The 24,933-nt window shown below is 34.0% G+C and overlaps 2 protein-coding genes and 1 long non-coding RNA gene across 3 annotated transcripts; 1 reads left to right on the forward strand and 2 right to left on the reverse strand.

The window, feature by feature from the left end:
• Positions 1–1,167: 1,167 nt before the first annotated feature.
• Positions 1,168–2,964, reverse strand: LOC134275241 (armadillo repeat-containing protein 1-like; the record flags this gene model as incomplete). Its single annotated transcript, XM_062757513.1, has 3 exons — positions 2,871–2,964; positions 1,481–1,555; positions 1,168–1,259 (listed from the first exon to the last, which is right to left on the reverse strand). Coding segments are annotated over exons 1-3 (242 nt in total), but the record flags the coding sequence as incomplete, so codon positions are not given.
• A 594-nt stretch (positions 2,965–3,558) lies between these two features.
• Positions 3,559–16,340, forward strand: LOC134275240 (mitochondrial fission regulator 2-like). The gene is made up of 9 exons (XM_062757512.1): positions 3,559–3,615; positions 5,360–5,449; positions 5,805–6,020; positions 6,270–6,412; positions 6,648–6,916; positions 7,070–7,221; positions 7,341–7,477; positions 7,957–8,140; positions 16,180–16,340. The coding sequence occupies exons 2-9, from the start codon at positions 5,375–5,377 to the stop codon at positions 16,270–16,272; spliced, it is 1,269 nt and encodes a 422-aa protein (XP_062613496.1). The 5' UTR covers positions 3,559–3,615; positions 5,360–5,374; the 3' UTR covers positions 16,273–16,340.
• Positions 16,341–23,611: 7,271 nt separating this feature from the next.
• Positions 23,612–24,522, reverse strand: LOC134275239 (uncharacterized). The gene is made up of 3 exons (XR_009993782.1): positions 24,476–24,522; positions 24,043–24,379; positions 23,612–23,758 (listed from the first exon to the last, which is right to left on the reverse strand). It is a non-coding gene; the product is annotated as an uncharacterized LOC134275239 (long non-coding RNA).
• Positions 24,523–24,933: the final 411 nt, after the last annotated feature.

Genomic DNA, 24,933 nt, shown 5'->3' on the forward strand with positions numbered 1-24,933 from the left:
ATCAAAATTTTATATAGAAATATATAGGAAAAATCTTTGAAAATCTTCTTCTCAAGAACCACTGGGCCAGAAAAGCTGAAACTTATGTGGAAGCATCCTGGTATAGTGTAGATTCTAAATTGTTCACATCATGACCCCCGGGAGAAGGGCGGGGCCACAATGGGGAATCAAAGTTTTACATAGAAATATATAGGAAAAATCTTTGAAAATCTTCTTCTCAAGAACCACTGGGCCAGAAAAAGTGAAGCTTATGTGGAAGCATTCTGGGGTAGTGTAAATTCTAAATTGTAGGAATCATGACCCCCGGGAAGGGCGGGGCCATTTTAGGGAATCAAAGTTTTACATAGAAATATATAGGAAAAATCTTTGAAAATCTTTTTCTCAAGAACCACTGGGCCAAAAAAGCTGAAACATATGTGCCCATGGAAGGATCATGGGGTAGTGTAGATTTCAAAATGTCTAAATTATGATCAGTGGGGTAGGGTGGGGTTGCATTATGTATAACAAGGGGGAAATCTTATAAAGAACAGAATGGTCAAAGCTTCTCAGGTGAGCGATGTGGCCCATGGGCCTCTTGTTTAAAAGTAGTTAAAACTCCAAGATCAAGGTCAAACCCCTGAAAGGGTAAAAGTTCTTGGTATCCATTGAAAGGTCTTGTCACAAGGATTACATATATGAAGTATGAAAGCCTTAGTCCTCACCGTTCAAAAGTTACAGTTGAGGTTAAAGTTATTTCATAAGTACGTAAATCTCCAAGGTCAAGGTCTTGCCACAAAGAATACACATGTGAAATATGAAAGTCCTAGTACCTACCATTCAAAAGGTATGGCCAAAGGAAAAATTTGGAATTTTTGTCTAAAAGTGGGTCAAACTCCAAGGTCAAGGTCAAAAGGTCAAATTTGGTGGTACCCAAAGAAAGGTCTTGTCACAAGGAATACACATGTGAAATATGAAAGTCATAGCTCCACTAAATCAAAAGTTATGGACAAGGTTAAAGTTTTTGTGACGGAGAGAATGACGGAGAGACAGACAGACGAATGAGATTTAATGTCCCCTCGTTTTCGCGAAAGCAGGGGACAAAAAAGTGATAAATTCATAATTGTGATATATATGAATTGCATGTATCAGTTAAAGACCAAGCTTTTAAAGACATCCGGTATATTTTACCTGTTGATGATTGTTTCCAGTTGTTTGGTCATTCCTATAAAACCTCGTAGAAGTTTCTTATGATCATTTGTGTCTGCCATCAAAATTAATGTCTGAAAATTAAAGAAAAAAAAATTACCGGTGTCTTTCAACATTCTATTGTTCTTGAAGTCAAAATAATAAAGAGTTGAAAACTAATTTATGAATTAGTTTCATCTGCACATCACTCTTTAACCATTTATATGTATATATGTTAAAATTTCTGATAAGCCTATATTTTTAAGTTAATACTGTACCCGGGTAATTATTTTTTGTTAGTGGCTAGGTACTATACCTCTAGTGCTGAAGTGACAATTTTTGAATCAGGATTGGAAAGCACCATAATAAGACCACCCATACATGTTGCATCCTACAAATCAAAGGTCATGGAGTTAATTTTTTACAGTAAATTCTTAAATATACATGTGGAATTAATTGTTGCATAATTTTGCGAGAAGCACCACTCGCGAAATAAGTTACTCGCTTTTATTTTTATGGTGCTAAAAATAATGTTAAATCCCTTGATAAACCGAAATTTAACGAATTATTATTCTCGCCATTTGACGGTTAAGAGCCAATTTGCGATAAAAAGTACTCGCGAAAAATAAGGAATGTACAGTATTTTTTTTCAGAATTATAATGATATATGATGATATATTGACAAATATTAAATATGAAGTGACGTCTGATTTAATATAAAGCAGAATTGCTGAAAAACTGTTACAGTATCAGAGTTGACCATTAAATCAATAAATAATCTTTATTAATGCACCTATTTCTAGTTGAGAAATCAAACAGGAAACACAGCAATACAAAAATCATTTAGAAATGGTTTCTGATATTTAGGTATCTTTTCATTTCATAGAAATGTCTATATTTGTCTGCTAAAAATGCCTCAATACAAGACTGCTCGCAAAATAATGAAATTGAATAATTTACAAATGAGATATCATGTTGTAATATACATTGTATTATTTTAATTCAAAGACATTGAGAAATTACAGAAATTATGTTTTCTGATCATTTACCATCAAGTTGATATGTACGAAGATATGGTTGAACCAGGGACCTATATACTAACGGGATAGGCAACTCCTTCATTGCCATGTTTTTATACCCAAAACATCACGCAAGACACCACGAATTTTTCAATTAACATTTATTCCCAGTAAACAGGGTGTTTTCTGATTATTATCATTTATTCCTTTTATGTATAGGAATTGATTTATTAATAAATTTTAAATGATAATAATAATATAATTTTAATATAAAGAAAACAAAGACTGAAATCGGCGATTTCTCGGAAATATGGCCGATCGGGGCATGTGCTGATTTTGCATAAAACAAAATTACTACTAAGATAAGGAGTATAATACGTGATTAAAACAAATCTTGAATGATTTTTTGACAGATAATTAAAGGATTTGATCTCAAATATGCGATAACGGTAGAAATATAGTTAATTAAAGTTGACTTACGAAATCCCGCGACTTACGAGATATCGCGAGTTTGCGGTAGTTGCCTATTCCGTTAGTATATAGGTCCCTGGTTGAACAATACATTCTTTTCATTTTAGAATGCATTATAGTGTGTGACTCACTGACACTGTGTAAGACAGTAAAATTGAAAACACAACTGCAGCTCAATTTTCTGTAGTCAGAAGGAAGTGTACTGGAGATCTTTACCTTCAAGAGAAGTTTTCTCTTCAAAGGATCAGCAGCCATCCCTTTCATTGCAAGAACCGTGTCTGCAGATGCCATCCTGCTACTGTGTCAAATCTGGAGAGAAAATAATAATCACAAAGCCATAGACAAATAAACGTACTTGAGCAATAGGTTCAGAAAACTACATTTTATCCAGACTTTTAATGCCTAGAGTGTGTGTGTGTGTAAGAGGGGGGGGGGGGGGGGGGGGGGGGGGGGGGGGGGGGGGGGGGGGGGGCATTGGTGCATGGTGTCATGATTGATTATTCATTGCGATCAGAAAGACCAGTCTTAAAATCAGTTACATCATAGTGCACCTGTACATAATTATTTCATAATTATAACAAGATACCATGTGGTATAATCAGGCACTAAGCACTGAGGTTGTGTTTTTATTTTAGACCCCCCCTTTCACGATAGTTAGAAATGATGAACAATACGAAACATGGAAAAGCTACCGTTGCGAGAAATTGCATTATTGAAAGATTTTCATGTTTAGCTTGATCAGTTAAAAGATCAAAAGATCAATTCGTTGAAAATCACACATTTACTCACCGAGACAAAATAGCTTTCAAAGTCGTACACAAAACTAATCAGGACGCTGATGATTGGTCAATCAGTAAAATACCGTAATCCCATTGGTTAAGTCTGACACCGGAAGCAACTTTTAAATTGAGTGCGGCATCGGGCATGGTGTTTACAAAATAAGAGAGAGAGAAGATCGACGGTAAATTACTTTTGAATTAATTCTTTAATGTGTTGAACTTTATTTCAAACAAAACACTTGTTTTTTTTTTAGATAAATTCTATTTAAATAATAAGGATTGTTTTTGAAATTGAGTATGGTATCAGAGGGGGGGGGGGGGGTATAAGGGTGTCATTTTGCTGTAGGGCTTTAACGAATTATCTGGGACTAAAACAACGAATTAAACATTAGATATATAGCTTTTTCTTTTTTTGTAGGTATGCCGAATTTAAGTTCTCTCTTCTCTTTCTCTTATTTTCCGTTTACTCTTTCTCTCAGACTCTATCCTCAGTCATGAAGTAAAATTGAGTGTGACTAAAATGGGTAGCGAAACCCGGGCCGGGCCGGGATTTTCGATAACGAAAACCGGGTTTTTGATAATCACGAAATAAATACTCATTCTTTCTTCATGAAATTTATGGACATAGTTAATTATTCTAGGATTGGCCTTCGCTGAAAGTTTTACATCAAAATGTTGTGTTTTTTAATGATTATCACAGATTGTCCTTTTCCAAGTGACTAAAATGGGTAGCGAGCCCGGATTACTCATTTTGGCGATTTAAACTTAATTTCGGCAGCATATTTACAATTATTTCATTTGGATCTTTGAAATTGAACTTAAACTACCTAAAACATTTAGCTGTTGCAGTAATATATCACGATTATTGAAAATATACGCATTTTTTGAACACCCGGGATTGGTCGAAACCGGACACGTTCACCCGGGAAAACCTTTTATTTCCAAAATACTTATCAGGTAATGACATATAATTGAAATATAAATGACTCTTTTTTGATCTGCATATTTTTATTAATTTTTTCCAATTTTTTTTTAGATGTATCTCGGTCAGGGTCTGAAAAAAATCTACATTCTTTCTCTGGCAATCCGGAATTATTAATTTGTCCCGGGCAAACGCGTCCGGTTTTGACCTGTCCCGGGTCTATGAAAAATGACAAAAACCCTAATAATTGACATTTAATTTCATAATTATTGAACAGTTTAATTATTTGAAGTTAATAAACAACCATTAAATGTAAATATCACAAACACTTTCGATGCATTAAGCTTAAAATCGCCAAAATGAGTAAACCGGGCTCGCTACCCATTTTAGTCACCTGGAAAAGGACAATCGGCGATAATCATCGAAAAACAAAACATTTTGACTTAAAATTCTCAGCGAAGGCAAAACCTATACTTATAAACTATGTCTGTAAATTTCGTGAAGAAAGAATGAGTATTTATCTCGTAATTATCAAAGACCCGGCTCTCAGTTTTGAAATTCCCGGCCCGGCCCGTGTTTCGCTACCCATTTTAGTCACACTCAGTAAAATTGTATTATAATAAGATTTATTTATAATGTTGAAGAAAGGACAATTGTATGGTTAAAATAGGAGCAGAAATTTGAGTACCATGAGGAGCCTTGGTACTGAGAGTAATACAATGTACAAATACTTATTTTTGCATTTAATATAAGGCACCTGAATTTTTATCAATCAGACCACAGGAGTCGACAGCTTTATCAATAAACTAGAAATAAAGTCAAAATCAGTAAAAACTTAGTCATAATTTTTGGCTTATTGAGAGTCTGATTGATAAAAATTCAGGTGCCTGTGATTTTTGGCATCTCAATCTGAGATCTTGATGCACCTTATTAAAAAGTATGTTAGGTATGTTCATAGATATGGCATGTTTGAGAAGTATTATTGAATAATTTTCCTATTTCAGAAAATCTGTCCTGAGATGGATGTATTTGAAGATGCTGTGACAATACTTAGAATTGTACTGGATTATGTTGGAGTTGATGCAGATGATTTGGTATGCTAGTAGTACCGGTACATTGTATATGTTTTTTTTTAAACGTCAATATAAAGGACACACCATTGAATGGTATCATGGACATAAAATTTAATATAATATAATCTAGAAGATTAGAAGTGGATTGTTGCTTCCAACATTTATTTCTTTGAGTTTAACTTTGATAACAAACATTCAGATATTTGGAAGTTTTTGGACAGACTAAATTAATATCAGATACTTTTCTTTCTTGAGTTTAACTTTATTTTTTAAGACAAATTTTGTGCTTGTATTTTGTTTTTCATACAGTGGCTGATATGAATTTAATAAAAAATATGTTCTAATAGTTTTTTAATTCTTAAATTTTTTTTCAAAGGCCAATTATGCACAGTTCTTATATGTACGAGGCAGAGATGCTCAGAGAGATTTGAGGAGCTCCCTAAGCCGTAGATGGGATGTTAGCGTGACCCAGAGGAGACACCGATTGATCTATAACTGGATCAGATGGCGGTCAAACATTCGACACAGAAGTCTGGTGAGGATACTAGGAACCATTATCCCCTCCAAGCCTCCAAAGAGACTTAGAATACAGGTAAGAAAAAAAAGGTGACAGAATACTAGTAGTTAAAGTACAGTTTTTGCATTTAAGGAAATCAACATGATCAATGGAGCCGTAATATGAGAAAGTGTTATTTTCTTGTGCAAATAAACATAATGTCTTCTACACAACACTGATTTTAATAAGAAATAATTTCAAATTGATAAAAATATTTTGTCATTAATGTGTCAGAATGAAGCATTTTTATAAAGAAGCTATTGATTCTGTTTCTTGTATTTATAGCAACATTTGCTCCGCCCCAGAAGACAGCGATTGGACAGCTGGAGCAGTGACTCCTCCCTCCTGTCAGTGTGTACAAATGCAACATCAGGGGAGGATCCACAGTGGGTGGAAGAGGACCTAGGCAACAACTTAATCAGATTTAGGTCTGTTTTTATTCACTTTAGTATATATATTGGAACTTAATTCTTAAGTCTAAATCTGTTTCATGTCCTGAGGCATGGTCTAACATTAGACAGAACTTCCTCTCTAATGACAACTCTTTTTCTTTCATCATGGGTCCTATTTGTGTGTCCTTAGAACATGTATAGAATGTTGTATATATTTCATTTCTCATGAATATTTAAATAAGTAAATGCTTATTGGTTGCTATGAAAACAGGGCTAAGAGAGAGGAGGGCTCCAGTGACACAGAACTGGAGAGTGTGTATGGAGAGGAGGAGGGGGAGGGGGAGGAAGAAGCAGAAGACTTGTTCACGGTACGACCAGACGACGTCCCTCTGATGAACTCCACCATGATCTCCTCTGTGTCCATGACCTCTGACCCCAACGCCATCAGTAAAATTAACGCTTTACAGGACGAGCTGTCCACGCTCAGACAACAGATAGCTATGTTAGTCGTAAACCAGGAACAGATTAACAAGTCTCAGTGTAAGTTTCACCATTCAGTTGTCAAGTTTATGCAGTATGTACAAAATATTACACATAAGAGAATATTAGATTTATTTATTTAATTATGCAAATTTACAATTAATGCCACTTTGTGTTAATGACTAAAACATAGTTTGTTTTCCTCCATTGCAGTATTACCTCCTTCGAATATGAACTCCATGGTTCATACCCCACCACAGATCTCAGGTGTCCCCCCTGCCCCTCCCCCACCTCCCCCCTTACCTGTACAGAACACCTCTACACCTGTAAAGAGGGAGCCTGCTACAGACGAGATGTTGAGAACAGTAAATATACAATTTATGTATATATATCCTATTACTAAACATCTGAAAGACCATAGACCATGTATTTTTCACTAAAAACTTACTATCTCATCAATTCTTTTTTATTTTCATTTTCTTAGAAGTTGGAAAAATTAGAAGAAGGTCGAGTTGGAAATAGAAACACACCTGATGTTGTCCCTGCTCCCACAAATAAAGTTCCCACTATGTCTGAAGTGTTGAAGGGACTCAGCTCAGTTAAACTGAGGTCAATCCAGAGGTGAGGGGCAGCATTTTGTATATTAAAAATCAGAGGGACATTTATTGCTTTCTGATTTTTAATCATCCTGTGTGGAACTGCTCAATTTCCACCAGTTTCCAGTTCCAGTTTTCACTACCCTTGAAGGGCCGAATATGAACCCCATTCCCAATTCCTAAAAACTTCAACCCCTCGCTTTTTCCCAAAAATGAACTGCATTTTTTTAATTTTGAAAACACAACTCTACAAAGTTGACTTGATCAAAAATTAATGAAAAACAAATATGGTATAAGGTATGGAAATCTGATATGAATAAATTTTTTAGGAAACTTGGCTAAAACTTTATTATGATTTTGTAAATTAAAGAGTTCTTGACAAGTAGATGTCTGAAGCTTTTGTTGACCCACTGGAAGAAAGATAATAAAACATGCAAAAATTCAAGTGGGAGTTGTTTGTAGATGTGCAATAAGTAATCTGAGTTTTTGTCATTAACTTAAAAGGTCACCAGGAGGGACGCCACTAAAGCCAAAGGTTTCCTCCCAACCTACGGCTGACCCAGCCTCAATGATTGCCCTGGCCCTACAGAAAAAGTTTGCCAATCAACATTTCCAGAGCCCAGAAATTGATCGGGAGAATGAAAATCATGATTTCAGCTCCGCTGACGAGAACAGTCCACATGTGCCAGTGAGTTTTTTTTGTTTTTTAATAGGTAGATTAGTAAAATCCTGAGGAAAAAGATCAAACTTGGACAAAATTGTAACAAGAGGCCCAGGGGCCACATGGCTCAGCTGAGCATATCCTCTGGGAAAAAACCACAAATCAGATCAGAACTGAGAAGTTTACTGAAAGGGGGGAGGGGGTGGCTTGAATTTAATACTGCTTTAGAATGCCTTCATATTAATACAGCATATGACTTTGCTGTTCTTGATAAAAATATTTTTAAAAGCATTTTCTTTCATTACTATTACTAATTATTGCTTTGAAGTACTTGAGAGGAAGATTTTAAAAGATTTTCCCTATATACTCCTATGAAAAACTTTGATCGGCCATTGTGGCCCCACCCTACCCCAGGGGGTCATGATTTCAACAAACTTGAATCTACACTATGTGAGCATGCTTCCACATGAGTTTCATCTTTCCTGGCCCAGTGGTTCTTGAGAAGATTTTAAAAGATTTTCCCTATATACTCCTATGTAAAACTTTGATCGGCCATTGTTGCCCCACCCTACCCCAGGGGGTCATGATTTGAACAAACTTGAATCTACACTATGTGAGCATGCTTCCACATGAGTTTCATCTTTCCTGGCCCAGTGGTTCTTGAGAAGAAGATTTTAAAAGATTTTCCCTATATACTCCTATGTAAAACTTTGATCGGCCATTGTGGCCCCACCCTACCCCAGGGGGTCATGATTTGAACAAACTTGAATCTACACTATGTGAGCATGCTTCCACATGAGTTTCATCTTTCCTGGCCCAGTGGTTCTTGAGAAGAAGATTTAAAAGATTTTCCCTATATACTCCTATGTAAAACTTTGATCGGCCATTGTGGCCCCACCCTACCCCAGGGGGTCATGATTTGAACAAACTTGAATCTACACTAAGTGAGCATGCTTCCACATGAGTTTCATCTTTCCTGGCCCAGTGGTTCTTGAGAAAAAGAATTTTAAAGATTTTCCCTATATACTCCTATGTAAAACTTTGATCGGTCATTGTGGCCCCACCCTACACCAGGGGGTCATGATTTGAACAAACTTGAATCTGCACTACCTTAGGATGCTTCCACATGAGTTTCATCTTTCCTGGCCCAGTGGTTCTTGAGAAGAAGATTTTTTTAAAATGCCAATAATTTTTCACTAATTCATAATTATCTCCCCTTGGAAGAGGGCATGGCCCTTCATTTGAACAAACTTGAATCCCCTTCACCTAAGGATACTTTGTGGCAAGTTTGGTTGAAATTGGCCCATTGGTTCTTGAGAAGAAGATGAAAATGTGAAAAGTTTACAACGACAACAACGACAACGACGACAGACGACGGACAAATTTTGATCAGAAAAGCTCACTTGAGCCTTCGGCTCAGGTGAGCTAAAAAGGATAGCACTGGAAGTTTCATTTAAAATATTACAAATGCAATTTTATATGTTCATTGATGTTAATCTATACAGTGGACCTTCAGATATCCGGACGCCAGATATCCGGATGCTTCAGTATCCGGACGATTTTTCATCGGAACGAAATTTTTAAATGTTATGTTGTCTTGTTTAACTGGTGATTCAGATATCCGGATGCTTCACATATCCGGACAAATTGACTGGGAACCAAAGCGTCCGGATAAATGAGGGTCCACTGTATATTAAGGTAAAGATCCATACCACGTAAAATAACGTTATGTGACGTTATTCTCGTTTGTGACGTTATTACGTCAAACGCGCCCGACGCTTATTCTATCAAAAATGCCTGACGTCGATTTCACTTACCGTAAAAAAAGGTACATTAATTTCCAAATAAAAGGCATAAATATACGATGTTCAGTTATTTTCCGGGATGCATGATCGAAGGAGAGTTTAAATTTAGATGATTCGTCAAACCGAAAGTACAACAAAGATGGCATGGATTCACTGTCTCGAGTACAAGATAACTAAAAGACTTCGACAATCGGGTCGTTTTTTGTCTCTGTAAGTTGAAGAAATACAGAGTAACAAATAAATGGTTCTCTTGTCGAAAGTCATTATCGTTTGCTTACATGTTTGTACAGAGGCTTAGTACATAACCACGTACGGCTCTGAAAGTATTCAGGTACCTAACTACTTTGCTTCAATATTCCGATTTTTATATGTCGTTTTTCTCTTCTCGATTGTTTGAATTAAAATATCGTCCCCTGGGGATTGACTCAGGATTTTGAAAAAAAATTATGGAAAACTTTTTTTTTACAATGTATATATCATACATAAAACAGTTACTGCACAAATATTAATGCTCTGTTATTTGGTATATCCTTGCACTGAAACATAAAATAATTATTGATAAAAAAAAAAAAAACCAGAATATTTCATTTAAGTAGGAAAGGACATTGATACATTGACAAAAAAATTCCTTAATACACATAATATGTGACATATATGCTGAAAATTTGGAAAAATTTGTTTTAAAGCTAGTGCACAATAATCTTTAGCTATCATTTGTAGTGCTTTGCTACAATGTAGTGTATTGCTGCACATGTCATTATACTGACAGGTGTCCATAGTACATAGTACATAACCATTTTCGAACCTTTTGGGCCTCTTGTTATATGTTTGCTAGAGCCAATTTCCAAATTGATGATGAAATTACATATTTCTCATCTACGGTATATACAATATGTATAATAAATGAGAAAAACATGCGTCGACCAGACCAAGGGGTCTATATCAGATGGGGAATGGGGATATTTCTGTCTTCAAGCACCCGTGAATAGTATAGCAATAGATATCAGTCGCTAATAAGATAATGTGCAATTTTATGCATTACCATGATTACTGTAATGATAGTTAGACTTAAACCCACAAATAACAATATGACAGTAACAAAGAAGGGAATACATGTATAAGATGATAAATAGGAATGCCTATGAGATCATAGAGGGTGATATAAAAAGGAATAAGGAAAAGGATAAAATTTCAATCAGACAATTCACAAAATCAACTCTGTAAGTTAAGCCGAGTGCTTACAATGTTATAATTATACAATTAGGTTGTTCGTGCGTGGTTTAATCATGCATTAATCATTAAAAACAAAGATAACCAGTTTCAGTTTAGATTTTATGGATTTATGTCAAGATTGTAGCTTTTTATTTGAATGAAAAATTATTAATACTGTCTCATAAAAGTTATGACAGTGTTCTTTTTTTTCAAAAACAAATCAATTTTCCAACATACAGAATTTATTGCATAATTACCTTGACCCTTTGATCACAAAATCAATAAGGGTCTCCCTCGAACCACAAAGAGTTGCTGTGTAAAATTGCAATGCAAAGGCTTCTTGAAAGTGTTACAGACAGACAGAAAGACACACGGACAGATGCACAGACCTAAATTTAGTATCCCCACTTTCAGTGAAAGGGGAGACAATTATATAAGTTTTTTTTTTGTTGATGTTAAACTTGGTTTATCAAGATACTTGTTTAAAAAAAAATAGCATAACTTTCCCAGTGATTATTCAGTTCTTTCTTTTCCTACATAAATAGTTTTTGATATCATATTGAGCTTAATAATATTATACACCTACACATTTATCTATTTTAACATCAATATGCACTAAGCAACACAGTTCCAAAAAGCCAGATAATGTATTGGACCAGCATGCAAAACTTGTATCAAACCATTTTCCCCCAAATGAATGAAGAGTCCTTCCCAAACTTATGAGTTAGCACTTTGTGCTGTGTCATGTAGCATGATAAAAAGCTGGAGAAGAAAAAAATCTTTTTTTTTTTTTAATTTCATTATTAGAATACAATTTTAAAGAAGTATAATTGAACTGCCTAAACTCCAATACAAGTCAAATTGAACCATCTTGGATGTCTTGATTAAATGTTTTTATTTTAGGCACAGAGCAACAGAAAAGAGTTTTTTTTTTTTTTAAACTAGACCAAGTTCATAATGCATGCATTATTCCTCAGGTACTTTTAATATACAAGTATACATACAAATTAAATATTCAGTACCTATAATGATGTTCATCAGCTCAGACAATTTCAGGTTCGAGAATCTGTGTCAAAACTCATGGAACAAATGCTCAATGGATCCATATCAAAATATCACTTTAACATAGAACATTCTATTTACTCAGGGAGTTGTTGACTTTTAAAGCATCATACCAATGACTTTTCATACCAATTTTGCATAGATCAGTTTTTCCAAGGAGGGGTCCTGCCATCCTAGGTCACTTTTAGTAAAATTCACTGTTTTCTTAGGACTTTCAGTAAGGCGGGATATTCTTGATGTTATGTATTTAGCCTCTAAAATTTACACAGCTTTCATTCATCGTTGAAATATATGTGGCCGGGATAGAAATTCAGGACATATAAGAAAGTAAGATTACCGGTAAGTTGTCTAATGATTGTCAACAATGATTAAAAGTACCTGATGTTATTAGGGCCCCGCAAGGATTTGCGGGTGCCCTATAGTAATCACTCTGTCTGTCCGTCCGTCTGTCCGTCTGTCTGTCCGTCTGTCACTCTTCCGTCCACAAATTTTCTGTTTTTTGCTAATAACTTTTTTCATGGTTGCCCAATCAAGTTCAAATTTGTAATGGTAGTTCAGTAGGCAGAAATACATATTTTGATGCTAAGTTTGGTTCTCTATGTCTTCTGGTTTAGAGGTGGGGTGGTGGGGTAGATTCCTTAATTATGCATAAGAATGAATGAATAACTTTTTTTATGGTTGCCCAATCAAGTACAAATTTGGTACAGTACTTCAGTAGACAGAAATACATATTTTGATGTTAAGTTTGGTTCTCTATGTCCCATGGTTTGGAGCTGGGGTGGTGGGGTAGATTCCTTAACTTAATATAAGAATGCATTGGCAAAGAGAGATAACTTCTGAAGATGTTCCCATTGTTAATTTGTTATGCTGCTAGAAGTCCCTTGAGATTAATTAGCTTTCCTCCTGAAGAAAATCCAGAGCGTTATCTTTATCTGTCACATTGAGATTAATTACCAACTCTGTCTGCAAATGAAGTTTGCTTTGAAGTTAAATCAATTTGGAATGCTATGAACACTTTGAAATGTGGATTTAAATATAAATTTTTATAATTTATTTTTGTTGATAGTTATGATTTCATTGAATTCTAAAAAAAAAAAAAAGAAATAGATTAAAGAAGATTTTTTAAATTTACTTTTTTCACTTTTTCAAAAATATTAATTCAAGAATACATGTATAATTAATTTTTAATGTACATGTAGTTGTATAAAAACTTCATTCTATCATTAACACTGAAAAAATTCTTATTGTAAATTTAGAAGAAAATGATGAGAGAGGTACAATTAATCCCTTGGGATTAATTATCTAGCCTGCTGCAGAAAATTTAGTAGGCTTTTCTTTATCTGTCACTTCAAGATTAATGAAAACCTTTGTCTGCAACTGCTGTTTGTTTGAAGTAGAGGTCAAGCCTTCATGATATTTGCATTCATTAAAGGCTGGCATTTATATGACACAAAGCTTCATAATTGTTTAAATATACATTCAATGTTAAGTTGTTCTTTACTGCCTAATGTAAATACATGTACAAGGATATTATTTTCAGGTTTTTAAATATTCAGGAATTATCTCTAAGTTTTAAGAATACAGTTCATGAGTTGCTGTTGCTTATTAATCAATCTGTAAGCGGCACCCTTTTAATTCTACCCCATGGCGGGGCCCTTGCTGACTGGTCAGTTTTCTAGTTAATTTTTTAACCAATGAATACTACGTCTTACTAAAAGTCCAAGGATGGCAGAGAATAATTGTACTGCTAGGTTAAGTATGTCCATGGGAACACACACACTCACCACTAGATCCGCCATGAAAATTTCAATCAAAAAGCATCCTATAGAAATTATACTATGGAAACGAGAAAAAAAATATAAGTGCTGACAAAAATTATTGCGTTAGGGTAATTTTGACAGCTCGGTCAGAGTACATAAAACAACTATTTTTTTATTGTTTGACTTACTTAACCCTTTTAATTATGAACTCTTTCATATATTTATAAAACCTTATTGATTTTAAAAATACATAAATTACTTCACATTTTACCAATTAAATGACATAGCTTTAGTAATGATGCTCTCAATGCAATTCTAGTCATCAACTATGGAGCTTGAATTTATTAAACGAATTTGAGTAATGTACGGAAAACCTCGATCATTCAGTGCTAGAGTGTCCCTAGCTTAAGAAGGGGATCTCTGCCTTCCAAGGACAGGATCGCCTATAAGCACGGTGTTTTAAACAAACAAACATTACAAAGTGGAAACACTGAACATATTCGTCTCCGCGTACATTAATTTGATCAATTTTATATGGTATATGAATAAAAACATGATAAACAACGTTGAACCTTACTTGGACAGGTCCGAGCATTTCCTGAGATCAGAAACCAGACGTTAAAAAGATGTGGCAAACAAACCACTTATTTGTATCTATGAATAGCGAGAAATGTATTACATAGACACAAAAAGTAGTAAAACGTGCCACTTCTCTTAATTTTTAATCAACTAAATCGCATCTAAACTACCCATGTTGAAACTGAAAGTATTTTCTTCTTTCACTTCCGTCACAACGTCACTCATGCGCATTAACGGTTTATAGAATATTCCGAAGATTGAACCCGATTACTATTATGCTTGTGAATCGTGAAAACGAATTTTTGACCGTCTATGCATTAAATATTCAACTTATGATTTAAATCATACTTATTACTGTTCTATTATCGATAGTTTCAAATATTTAAAGCGATTTTTACACCCAAATCCTAAAAGTATAGATGTTAAAAAGATTTTTCAAATTATCATTTTTCAGCAAATTTGGTTTAAAAATGTGAAATTTTCTTGTTTGATGCCCGCTGCCCCACTTAATTTTTATGCCATATAAGGGAGACAACATTGGAAAATAACGTGTTAATTTTAAAAAGAAATCTGTAGTCAGAATATCAAGCAGCAATTTATTTTTACTAGTAATGAACTTTATAATTTTGAGCTAAATATGTTTAATTCGCCCTAGAAAGTAATATTAGGTGGATCAGCAGATTAAAAAAATAATTAAACATTTAAACAATCATATTTTCTCTATGATTCATATGTTAAAAAAAATTCTTTTACTTTTAATTTTAGAAAGCTAGAATAAATATATTAATTTCCGCATTTCCGTCATTTCACGAGACAATGTCTATTTTTAGTAACAATCCTTTCAAAAGGAGGCCCGGTTGACCCCAAAATTTACACTGATCTGGAAAGGACAAATACTCAGTTAAGATTCTGAAAAGTTTCAACAAAATCTGTAGTTCCGTTATTTCTATAGGATGGTATGGATCTTTACCTTAAGACTTACGTTTTAAAATTTGAAGATCTACAGAGAGACTAAAGAGTTCCATCGAAAGCAGTACAAATATAATTTTGTAATAACTGAGACTTTGGGTCTTAATTTTCTGTTTAGAGTTTCTTAATTGCAATGAAATACAATGAAGCGCATTGAAGTGGTAAAATTGTCTGTTCGGATGAAAAGTTTTGAGCTATCTTTAGACACGCCCATTTCTTTAGAAAGGAAAACTCGGTCAAATGATTCAATCGAATACCTGTAGAACAGGTATTTCATAAATATAACATCCAATGAAATTGACGGTTTATATAAACACCGAGTAAGCACGTGTTCGACTGATACATGTGCCATGCTAGCTCCAGTAAACATGATAAAATCATAAATTATGGACAAAATCGTTGCATTGTGTGTTTTCCATAAGCGGGGACTCTATACATAGCTTTTTCTTATCTAAAACTCTTAATTTCATTGTAACTCATGTTGATTGTCGCGGGAAGTGCAGTGTCCTAGAACATTACGACGAATATTCCTTTCTCGTTTCTAAAGAAATGGGCGTGTCATTATGCTATAAGTGACCTTCAAAACATGACTCATAACTTTTCGTCCAAATGGACAATTTTACCACTTCAATGCGCTTCATTGTATAATAATTCCTGTTATTGATTTTTTTTTTTAAAGAAAACCTTCAATGGGAAGAATCCAAAGCGGAGATCACTTTTGTTTAATGAGAGAAGAAAGAGCTATGGTCCACTCAAGGAAATAAATGTATAAAATACATTATTGTTAGTAGGTAGACAAAACACTGTTGACTTTTTAAGACGTTTTTACTTTTACTGAGTCATTTTTTATACATATATGCTGTAAACCATCTTCCTGTGCAACTTACCTTCACAAGTTTTGAATGAAAGCCAAAATATTTTATGTATTAATATAGAAGCTATAACATTGAGCCCCCCCCCCCCACACACACACACACACACACAAAATATGTAAAAGAAAACCAGGATGTCTAAGGTTGTTTCAAATGTTTCATTTTCAAATTCATGAAAATTGCAAGAGAGAGTTGGTTTACACTTGCTGCAAATCAGCTCAACTTTATTCTGGCCAAATGTTAAAATAACAGTTTTGCACCTAAAAGTAATGCTTGAAGCTTTTTTGGTATGTAAACAAAAAACAAAACAAAACAACAACATATTTTTGTCGATGTTTGACATAATCATGGAAAAAAGAATTTTCCTGAAATGCTTTGGACATTGAAAAATTTGCATAGGATGATTTATGTTGAATTTCAAGAAATAATCTACCTTCAGTCAAGCTTTTTACATATATTTTTTTTAGCACATATTTTCCTAGACTATCAAAGATTTTTAAATCTGACGCATATTGTGTCTGCTTTTAATTCGCGAAAAAATAAGCACATGCATAGCCCTCAGAACATATAGACTTGACTGTATATTTAAAAAAAAAAACATATTTTGTAAAAGTTTTTTGATCAGTGGAAACCTGAGGATTATCAAAACAGAAAGAGAGATAATCAATCTGTGCAAGGGCCCCTAGCTGTGTATATTTTACCAATACAGTTGAACTTTGGTATTTCAAATAGTGATATCTTGAATACCATGGACCATACTTATTCTGTAAGTATTCACCCCTGGTATCTAGAGTCATCAGTTATCTTTAAAAAAAATTTCTTGGTTCCTTTCTTGATTGAGGTAATTAGATTTGACTGTATGTGATCCCTGTTTTTAAAAAAAATGATATTTTAATACATGAAACTGATTTTTAAATGTTGTTGAGGTACATATATACATGTATATAAATACTTTATTAGTATTGTCAATCAGTAACAATAGGTGAAGTTTGCTGTTGTAAATGTAAATCTTTCTTTTAATGCACAGTATTTATTTCTCTTATCTATTTCGACACATTTCGGATGACCTCAGGTTTCAAGCAAGTCTTATGGTAGTTTCCAAAACATATAACTGCAAGGAAATAATGTTTAACCTTTTAGTTCAATTTCATTGTTTGATAAAAAGAAACTTGTTATAAATGTGTCAAATACACTGTACGGCAATGATTTGTGATACCTGTCAAGGTCTTTTTATGAGAAATGCTGAATTTTATGTAAATTGAAGTTTATGATGTTTTGATTACATTTGGATATTTGATTTTAGCACAAGTTATAAATAACATGCTTTTATATAATAAAAAGTATGACAAAACCTTATTCTTGTCACTTGTTATTTTGTCTAAGGTATTTATATGACGTACACTGTAGTATGAAACAAAAATCAGTGCTAAACAGTTTTTTAAATGCAGTATCAATTTATAGGACAACAAACAGTGATTGATCTAAAAATATCAACGAAACTATAAACGATACAAATAATATTATGTGAAAAGGGCATAAAACATGGACTGCCTCGGCCTGAAATTGCAGATGTGAGATCATGTGGTTAAGAGGAATTGGTATACAGTTGGTGACTGGGGTAAAGGGAAACGGCCAATCTGTTGAACTGGAGTGCAAGCTGTTGCTCAAGGTCAACTGTTTCTTGAGACTCCTGTCAATAACTCTTTAGTTATACTCCTTTACAGAATGCAACATTTTTACTAATATATCCCTAAGAACCAAAATGAATTTGAACTACCATATTTATATTTGATTCCGAAACTTCACAAAAATCCCTACCAAAAAATAAGAAACATAGCAGGTTCCAATAAATGCTCAACCAAGCCTCTTGCTTCACCCCTCACTAAAGATAGTAACAGTAGTGAAGGAGAAACTTCAAGAGGACTGTGCAACAATATTGTTCAAGAAGTGGTATAAATCAGATGTCAAAGGAACTTTTTGATAGTTTGAAATAACAAGGTTTTACCAAGTAATCTTGTCAGCGGCCTATGCCCCAAAAGGGGTAGCAGGCATAAGTAAGTAATAATATCTATGTGGTTTTTGGAGATGTCTTCCAAGAATCTATTGGAATTCCCATGTGTACCAGTTGCTTCCCGTTATAAGCAGACCTGTTTTTGTATTCATATGAAACAGAATTTGTCCAAAATCTTATAGAAGAAAGAAGAAAACACTTGCTGTGGCCTTCAACTCTACATTTAGATATATCGACGACGTATTGTCAATTAACAATTGTAATTTAAATTTTTATGTTGATACGATATACAGTAAAACTCGGGTTATAACGAAGTCACTAGGACCTGTGAAATTACTTTGCTATATCCATAATTCTTTATTTCCGTATAAGAAATTCTCTAAATTTATGTAGCTGGGGATCCAAGATAAATTCGCTATATCTGTAAGTTTGCAATATCCATGTTCGTACTAAATGAGTTTTGCTGTATTCTGGTGAGCTTGAGATAAAAGATACCACATTATAAGTCAGACACATCTGTTTCATATTTGGATATTTTGCTTGAAAAAGACCTTAATGGTAATCTACAACCAAGCTGTATGATAATCGTGGTGATTTTAACTTTACAATCGCCAACTTCCATATTGGTACCTACGTCAGCTGTATACCAAGTTAATATACAGTTGATTCGATACGAAAGAGCATGCCCTATGTATGAACAAATTCTAAAATGATATTTTATGGGAAATGCTATAGTAACATGTAAGTTATGAAACATGTATTTGAAATGTACAGAAAATATGAACTCCAAATCTATGTCCCCTTTTTAGCTCACCTGAGCCGAAGGCTCAAGTGAGCTATTCTGATCAAAATTTGACCGTCGTCTGTCATCGTTGTCGTAAACTTTTCTTATTTTCATCTTCTTCTCAAGAACCACTGGGCCAATTTCAACCAAACTTGCCACAAAGTATTCTCGAGTGAAGGGGATTCAAGTTTGTTCAAATGAAGGGCCAAGCCTTCTTCAAAGGGGAGATAATTATGAATTAGTGAAAAATTAATGGCATTAAAAAAAAATCTTCTTCTCAAGAACCACTGGGCCATGAAAGATGAAACTTATGTGGAATCATCCTCAGGTAGTGTAGATTCAAGTTTGTTCAAATCATGACCCCCAGGGGTAGGGCGGGGCCAAAATGGCCGACCAAAGTTTTACATAGAAATGTATAGATAAAGTCATTAAAAATCTTCTTCTCAAAAATAACAAAGCCATGAATGATCATACATGTATTTATATGGCAGCATCTTCAGTGTAGATTCAAGTTTGTTCAAATCATGACCCCCAGGGGTAGCTGTAGGGTGGGACCAAAATGGCCGATTAAAGTTTTATATACGTAAATATAGGAAAAAATCTTTTCAAATCTTGTTCTCAAGAACCACTGGGCCAGGAAAGATGAAACTCATGTGGAATTATCCTTAGGTAGTGTAGATTCAAATTTGTTCAAATTATGACCCCCGGGGTTAGGGTGGGGCTAAAATTGCCGACCAAAGTTATACATAGGAATATATACGGAAACCTTTTAAAATCTTCTTTTCAAGTACTTCAAATCCATGATTAGTATATTTATATGGAATCATAATGGTAGTTCAAGCCCCCCCCCCACCCCCCAACCCTTTCTCCTCAGTAAACTCAGTTCTGATTTGATATGTGCTTTTTCCAAGTTGATGTGCTCAAGTGAGTGCTGTGGCCCCTGGGCCTCTTGTTAAAATTACTGTGGAAAATAACAACTAAAACCAGTTTGAATATGAGAATAAAAGTTTTTTTTAAAACTTGTTGGCATCAACTCAAAGGTGTTAATATTCATTCCAAGAAAGCAAAAATTAAGTTGCACATGAAAAGAATAATTTTGCATTCATTTCAGCAAAACACTGCAAGATTATTGAAGATAACATTACAATTGCTAGAAATTATTTGATGAGATAAATGTTGCATTGTACAAACCGGATGAACTGATATTTTACAATGATTTTTAAAAAAGTTTGATCAGTTGAGTGTTACATTAAATAAGCACTGCAAAGCTTCAAAGTACATTCAGTAATGTACATTTAAACACCAAAACTTCTCCTCTGCTTTAAAGGGCTTGGAACCTTCTGCTTGAAATAACATGTTAATTCAAGCAGGCAGCATTAAAAGTTTTGTGCTTTTTTCAGTTTTTTTTCTTTCTCTCTCACTTTTTTCTTTTCTGTTTTTTTTCTTTTTTCTTTTTTCTTTATTCTTCCTTTCTTTCTTTTTTTTCTGCTTTTTATTTTTCTTTTTTTCATCTTTTTTTTTCATTTTTGTTTTTTATTCTTTTTTTCTTTCTTTTTTTTTTTCTTTTTTTATGTCTTTGATTTTTTTGCACAAAACTCGCCAATGAGATTAAAATAATTTCACATTTCCAATTCAAAATTTCACACTACAATTCACAATTTCACATCAACAATTCACAATTGCATTAAAATAATCACAATTTAACATTTTATATCATTAATTGATTTAACATTAACAAATCACAAATTAATATTTAAAAATCACAATTTAACATTATAGAGGCAATTCACTATTTTATGTTTTCAAATGCAATTTTACAATTTTATATATTCATTTCTTTCACTGCATATTTAGTCACATCAGTACATAGGGCATTCAATTTCACAATAAGCTAATAACAAAAAAGTGAATATACAAATCATTCTTTCTACAACAGATGGCAGAATTTACACATTCTTTGAATATACTTATGTCATATTTAATGTTTGTTTATTTACACTCAGACCATACAATGGTATATGAGGTACAGGAACATATCTACATATATACAAAGTCAAGTAAGTAAGAGTAGTGTCAAATTAGAAGATAGTTACAGAAAGCAGCCCAATATCTTTTTAGTAAACAAAGACAGTTTTAACAGCAAGTAAACATTTGTGATGGACATAATTTTCTCAAATTTATAAGTATTTACATGATAACAATACTTCTTAATCAATAAGTTTTACCCGTAAAGACGAAAAATATGGACATTCCATTACATAATGAAATTCATCATCCAAAGTATTTTTGCTACATAAATTACATAATCTTAAAGATCTATCAGTATTAGTCCATCTACCAGATTCGACTGGAAGTTTGTGGTACATTACACAAGTTCTAAATTTTGTTAATACAATTCTTAGACTCTTTTGGGAGTTTAAATACATTTCTCCTCCAAAATTGTTTTTAAAAATCCTATCATTTAAACAATCATTATACATCTGGAACATATTTAACTTCATTAAAACAATTACAATAGTGAACTATTATCTCATTGGCATAAAAGTGAGGGGTCAGTGTGGGAGGAAGACGGAGTACCCGTAGAGAACCCACGTGTCCGAATGGGGGACCCCATACCCTAACATAATTCGGACACCCTTTACAAAAATACTTATTTTTTAAAAGCAGTCTTTGAAAAAAAAACATTGTAAGTTTGTTACTAGAATGCATTTACATCAGCTGATTTGAAGATGTAGATTTAATCCTGCATTAATTAAGTCCTGCTTCTTCATCCACACACATGATCTCAAGGTTGTTCCTTCTAAAGGTTTCTTTGATTTTCTGCAAATGAACAATAGGCAAGAGGTAATTAAATGTCAGGTTTGAATTCAAACCAGAAGTCTCTGTCGAGACTGAAGCTCTACTGTTTGAACTTATAGCAAAGGAAGAGAAAAGTACTTAAGCAGCTGGGATTTGAAACTTTACAACAGCAAAAAATAGAATAATGATCGTTGATAAAGTCTCTTTATGTTCTTAGTGTAGTCTATTTGTGTGCCAAGTTATATTGAAATCAGACCAAAACTGTGGGAGGAGTAGCATTTTGAAACAATTTTACAGATATTTCTATTTTTAGTAACCACGGCAACACCGTTCATCGAAATCAAAAACCGATACACAGATTTATGTATCTTAGTGTATTCTACTTGTGTGCCAAGTTATACTGAAATCAGACCAAAACTGTTGGAGGAGTAGCATTTTGAAAGAATTTCACAGAAATTTCTATTTTTGGTAACCATGGCAACACCGTTCATCGAAATCAAAAACCGATGCACAGAATTATGTATCTTAGTGTAGTCCACTATATTGAATCAGACCAAAACTGTGGGAGGAGTAGCATTTTTGAAATTTCATAGAAATTTCTATTTTTAGTAACCACGGCAACACCGTTCATCGAAATCAAAAACCGATAAACAGATTTATGTATCTTAGTGTATTCTACTTGTGTGCCAAGTTATACTGAAATCAGATTAAAACTGTAGGAGAAGTAGCATTTTGAAAGAATTTCATAGAAATTTCTATTTTTAGTAACCACGGCAACACCGTTCATCGAAATCAAAAACCGATACACAGATTTATGTATCTTAGTGTAGTCTACTTGTGTGCCAAGTTATATTGAAATTAGACCAAAACTGTAGGAGGAGTAGCATTTTGAAAAATTGTTTACAGACAGACGGACAGCTAGACAGACAGACGGACGGACGCCGGACGCATTACTATCGCATAAGCTCTTCTGGTCTCTGACCAGTAGAGCTAAAAAAAGAGGCCCACAGCCTTATAGGTCACCTGAGTATCTCATAACAACATTCCAACAATTGAATTTGATTTATGTTTTAAACCAAAGGCCATGAAATTAAAAATTTTGAAAGAGGACTTCTACAGTATGTTTGAACAAGTGTTCGAGAAAAATGTATCAGGGATGGTTTAGAGTATACTATACAGGTATATAAGTTTTTAGGCAAAATCTTAATATTCGTATGAATTAAGAGTCAGCATATTTGGCTGAACACCATTACAAAAGCCAGTAAGCTACATATATTGCTGACTACATAAAAGAGTCCTGGACTAAAAATTTGGGCTACTACATGTACATGTAGTTAACTTGACCTTAATAATAGAAACAATATGATGACTTGGAATATGATAATGTCATAAACCTGATCAGTGTCAGCTATCCACTGTGGTATGTCTTGGTAGAAAAGTCAACATCCATCAGGCATTATCCTCCAGGTGTTTCCACCATGCAATCTTGTTGGGAATTAACATCTAATGTTTTCACAATTTGAAGATCATTGTCTATCAGGCTTGTCTGTGTTAATTATATATTTCCACCAATTCCTTTTGAGTGTATAGCTGCCGTGGTATTTTCACATATTGGAAAATCATTGTCCATTAAGTTTGCCTCAAGATTCATAATGGCCTTGCCTCCTCAAGATTTATTTCAGTAAGTCCTTTTGGAGGTATATATATTTGCTGTTTTCCCATCTTAAAAGAGGTTCAACAAGCTTGCATGTCTATTCCGGTGTTTCCACAAAGTTCTACATGTTGGCTGCAGCTGCAGTAAGAGTCAGAAGAAAATAAATGGAGAAAATACATCATTGAAGTTTTTTTTAGCAAATTCCTCATTTAACTTTTTAAAACAATTGTTACGTTGTCTCAACAGTGGTTTAACACATGGTTTAAATTATTAAGCAAAAATTCAATATTGGTGTAAAGAGTTGGTTTATCTTGCTGAACACCATAACAAAAGTCAGCTATTGCTGACTTTAAGATATAAGACCAGCTAGTGAATATGACTTTGTTAATAAAATGATCTTAGATTATGATAATTTCACATACCTGATAAATGTCAGATCAGCATCCTTTGGCTATTCATCCTCCAGTTGTTTCTATCAGGTTCTTTTGGGTTCATCTACTGTTTTCACAATGTATTGTTGGGTGCATTAGCTGTTTCCACATCTTGGTAGATCAGCATGTACTGGCTACGCATCATCCAGTTGTTTCTATCAATCAGTGTCCAGTTGGGTACATCTGCTGTTACATGTCTTATTGAGGACATCTGCTATTTCCACATCTTGAAAGATTAGCATTCATTGGCTCTGCCTCCTCCAGCTGTTTCCACCATGCCATGTCCTTGTTTACTATCATAAGCTTTTTTTATCTCTGACCAGTGGAGCTAAAAATAAGCCAGGCTAAAAATAAAAAGTCAGCTAGTAAATTTGACATGGTTCATTAGATGATCTTGAATCACTATTATGTCATTTACATGTACCTGATCAGTGTCATTTATCTCCTCTGATATGTCTTGTTTGGAAGGTCAGGCAAGTCTCCTCCAAATGCATCCACCATGTTCTGTTAGGTCCATCTTCTGTATCCACCAAGTCCAGTTGGGTGCATCTGCTGTTTCCACAATGTCCAGTTGGGTACATTTGCTGTCTCCACCATGGCCAGTAGGGTACATCTGCTGTTTCCACCATGTCCTGTTGGATGCATCTGCTGTTTCCACGAAGTCAAGTGGAGTGCTTCTGCTGTATCCATTAAGTCAAGTGGAGTGTATCTGCTGTTTCCACCAAGGTCAGTAGGGTGCATCAGCTAAATATATCAACAACTTTATTTCACTGCATGTATTTTACACTAAAATACCCTAGTCAGTCCCTTTCAACTAAGATTTCATCTCCTTCATTTCATAAGATATACGAAACTTTTATTCTGCTCCTTAATTTTTGGTCT

Source organism: Saccostrea cucullata, unplaced genomic scaffold (genome assembly GCF_032062105.1).
Source record: "Saccostrea cucullata isolate Sc308-1 unplaced genomic scaffold, CSIRO_AGI_Scuc_v1 ctg7421, whole genome shotgun sequence".
Taxonomy (NCBI): domain Eukaryota; kingdom Metazoa; phylum Mollusca; class Bivalvia; order Ostreida; family Ostreidae; genus Saccostrea; species Saccostrea cuccullata.

Bases quoted from the DNA above. Each gene is read 5' to 3' on its own strand.
- LOC134275240 (XM_062757512.1), top strand. From the start codon at position 5,375: ATGGATGTATTTGAAGATGCTGTGACAATACTTAGAATTGTACTGGAT. The intron at 5,450-5,804 runs GTATGCTAGTAG...TTTTTTTCAAAG, and splicing joins GAGTTGATGCAGATGATTTG to GCCAATTATGCACAGTTCTT. The intron at 6,917-7,069 runs GTAAGTTTCACC...CCTCCATTGCAG, and splicing joins ACAGATTAACAAGTCTCAGT to TATTACCTCCTTCGAATATG.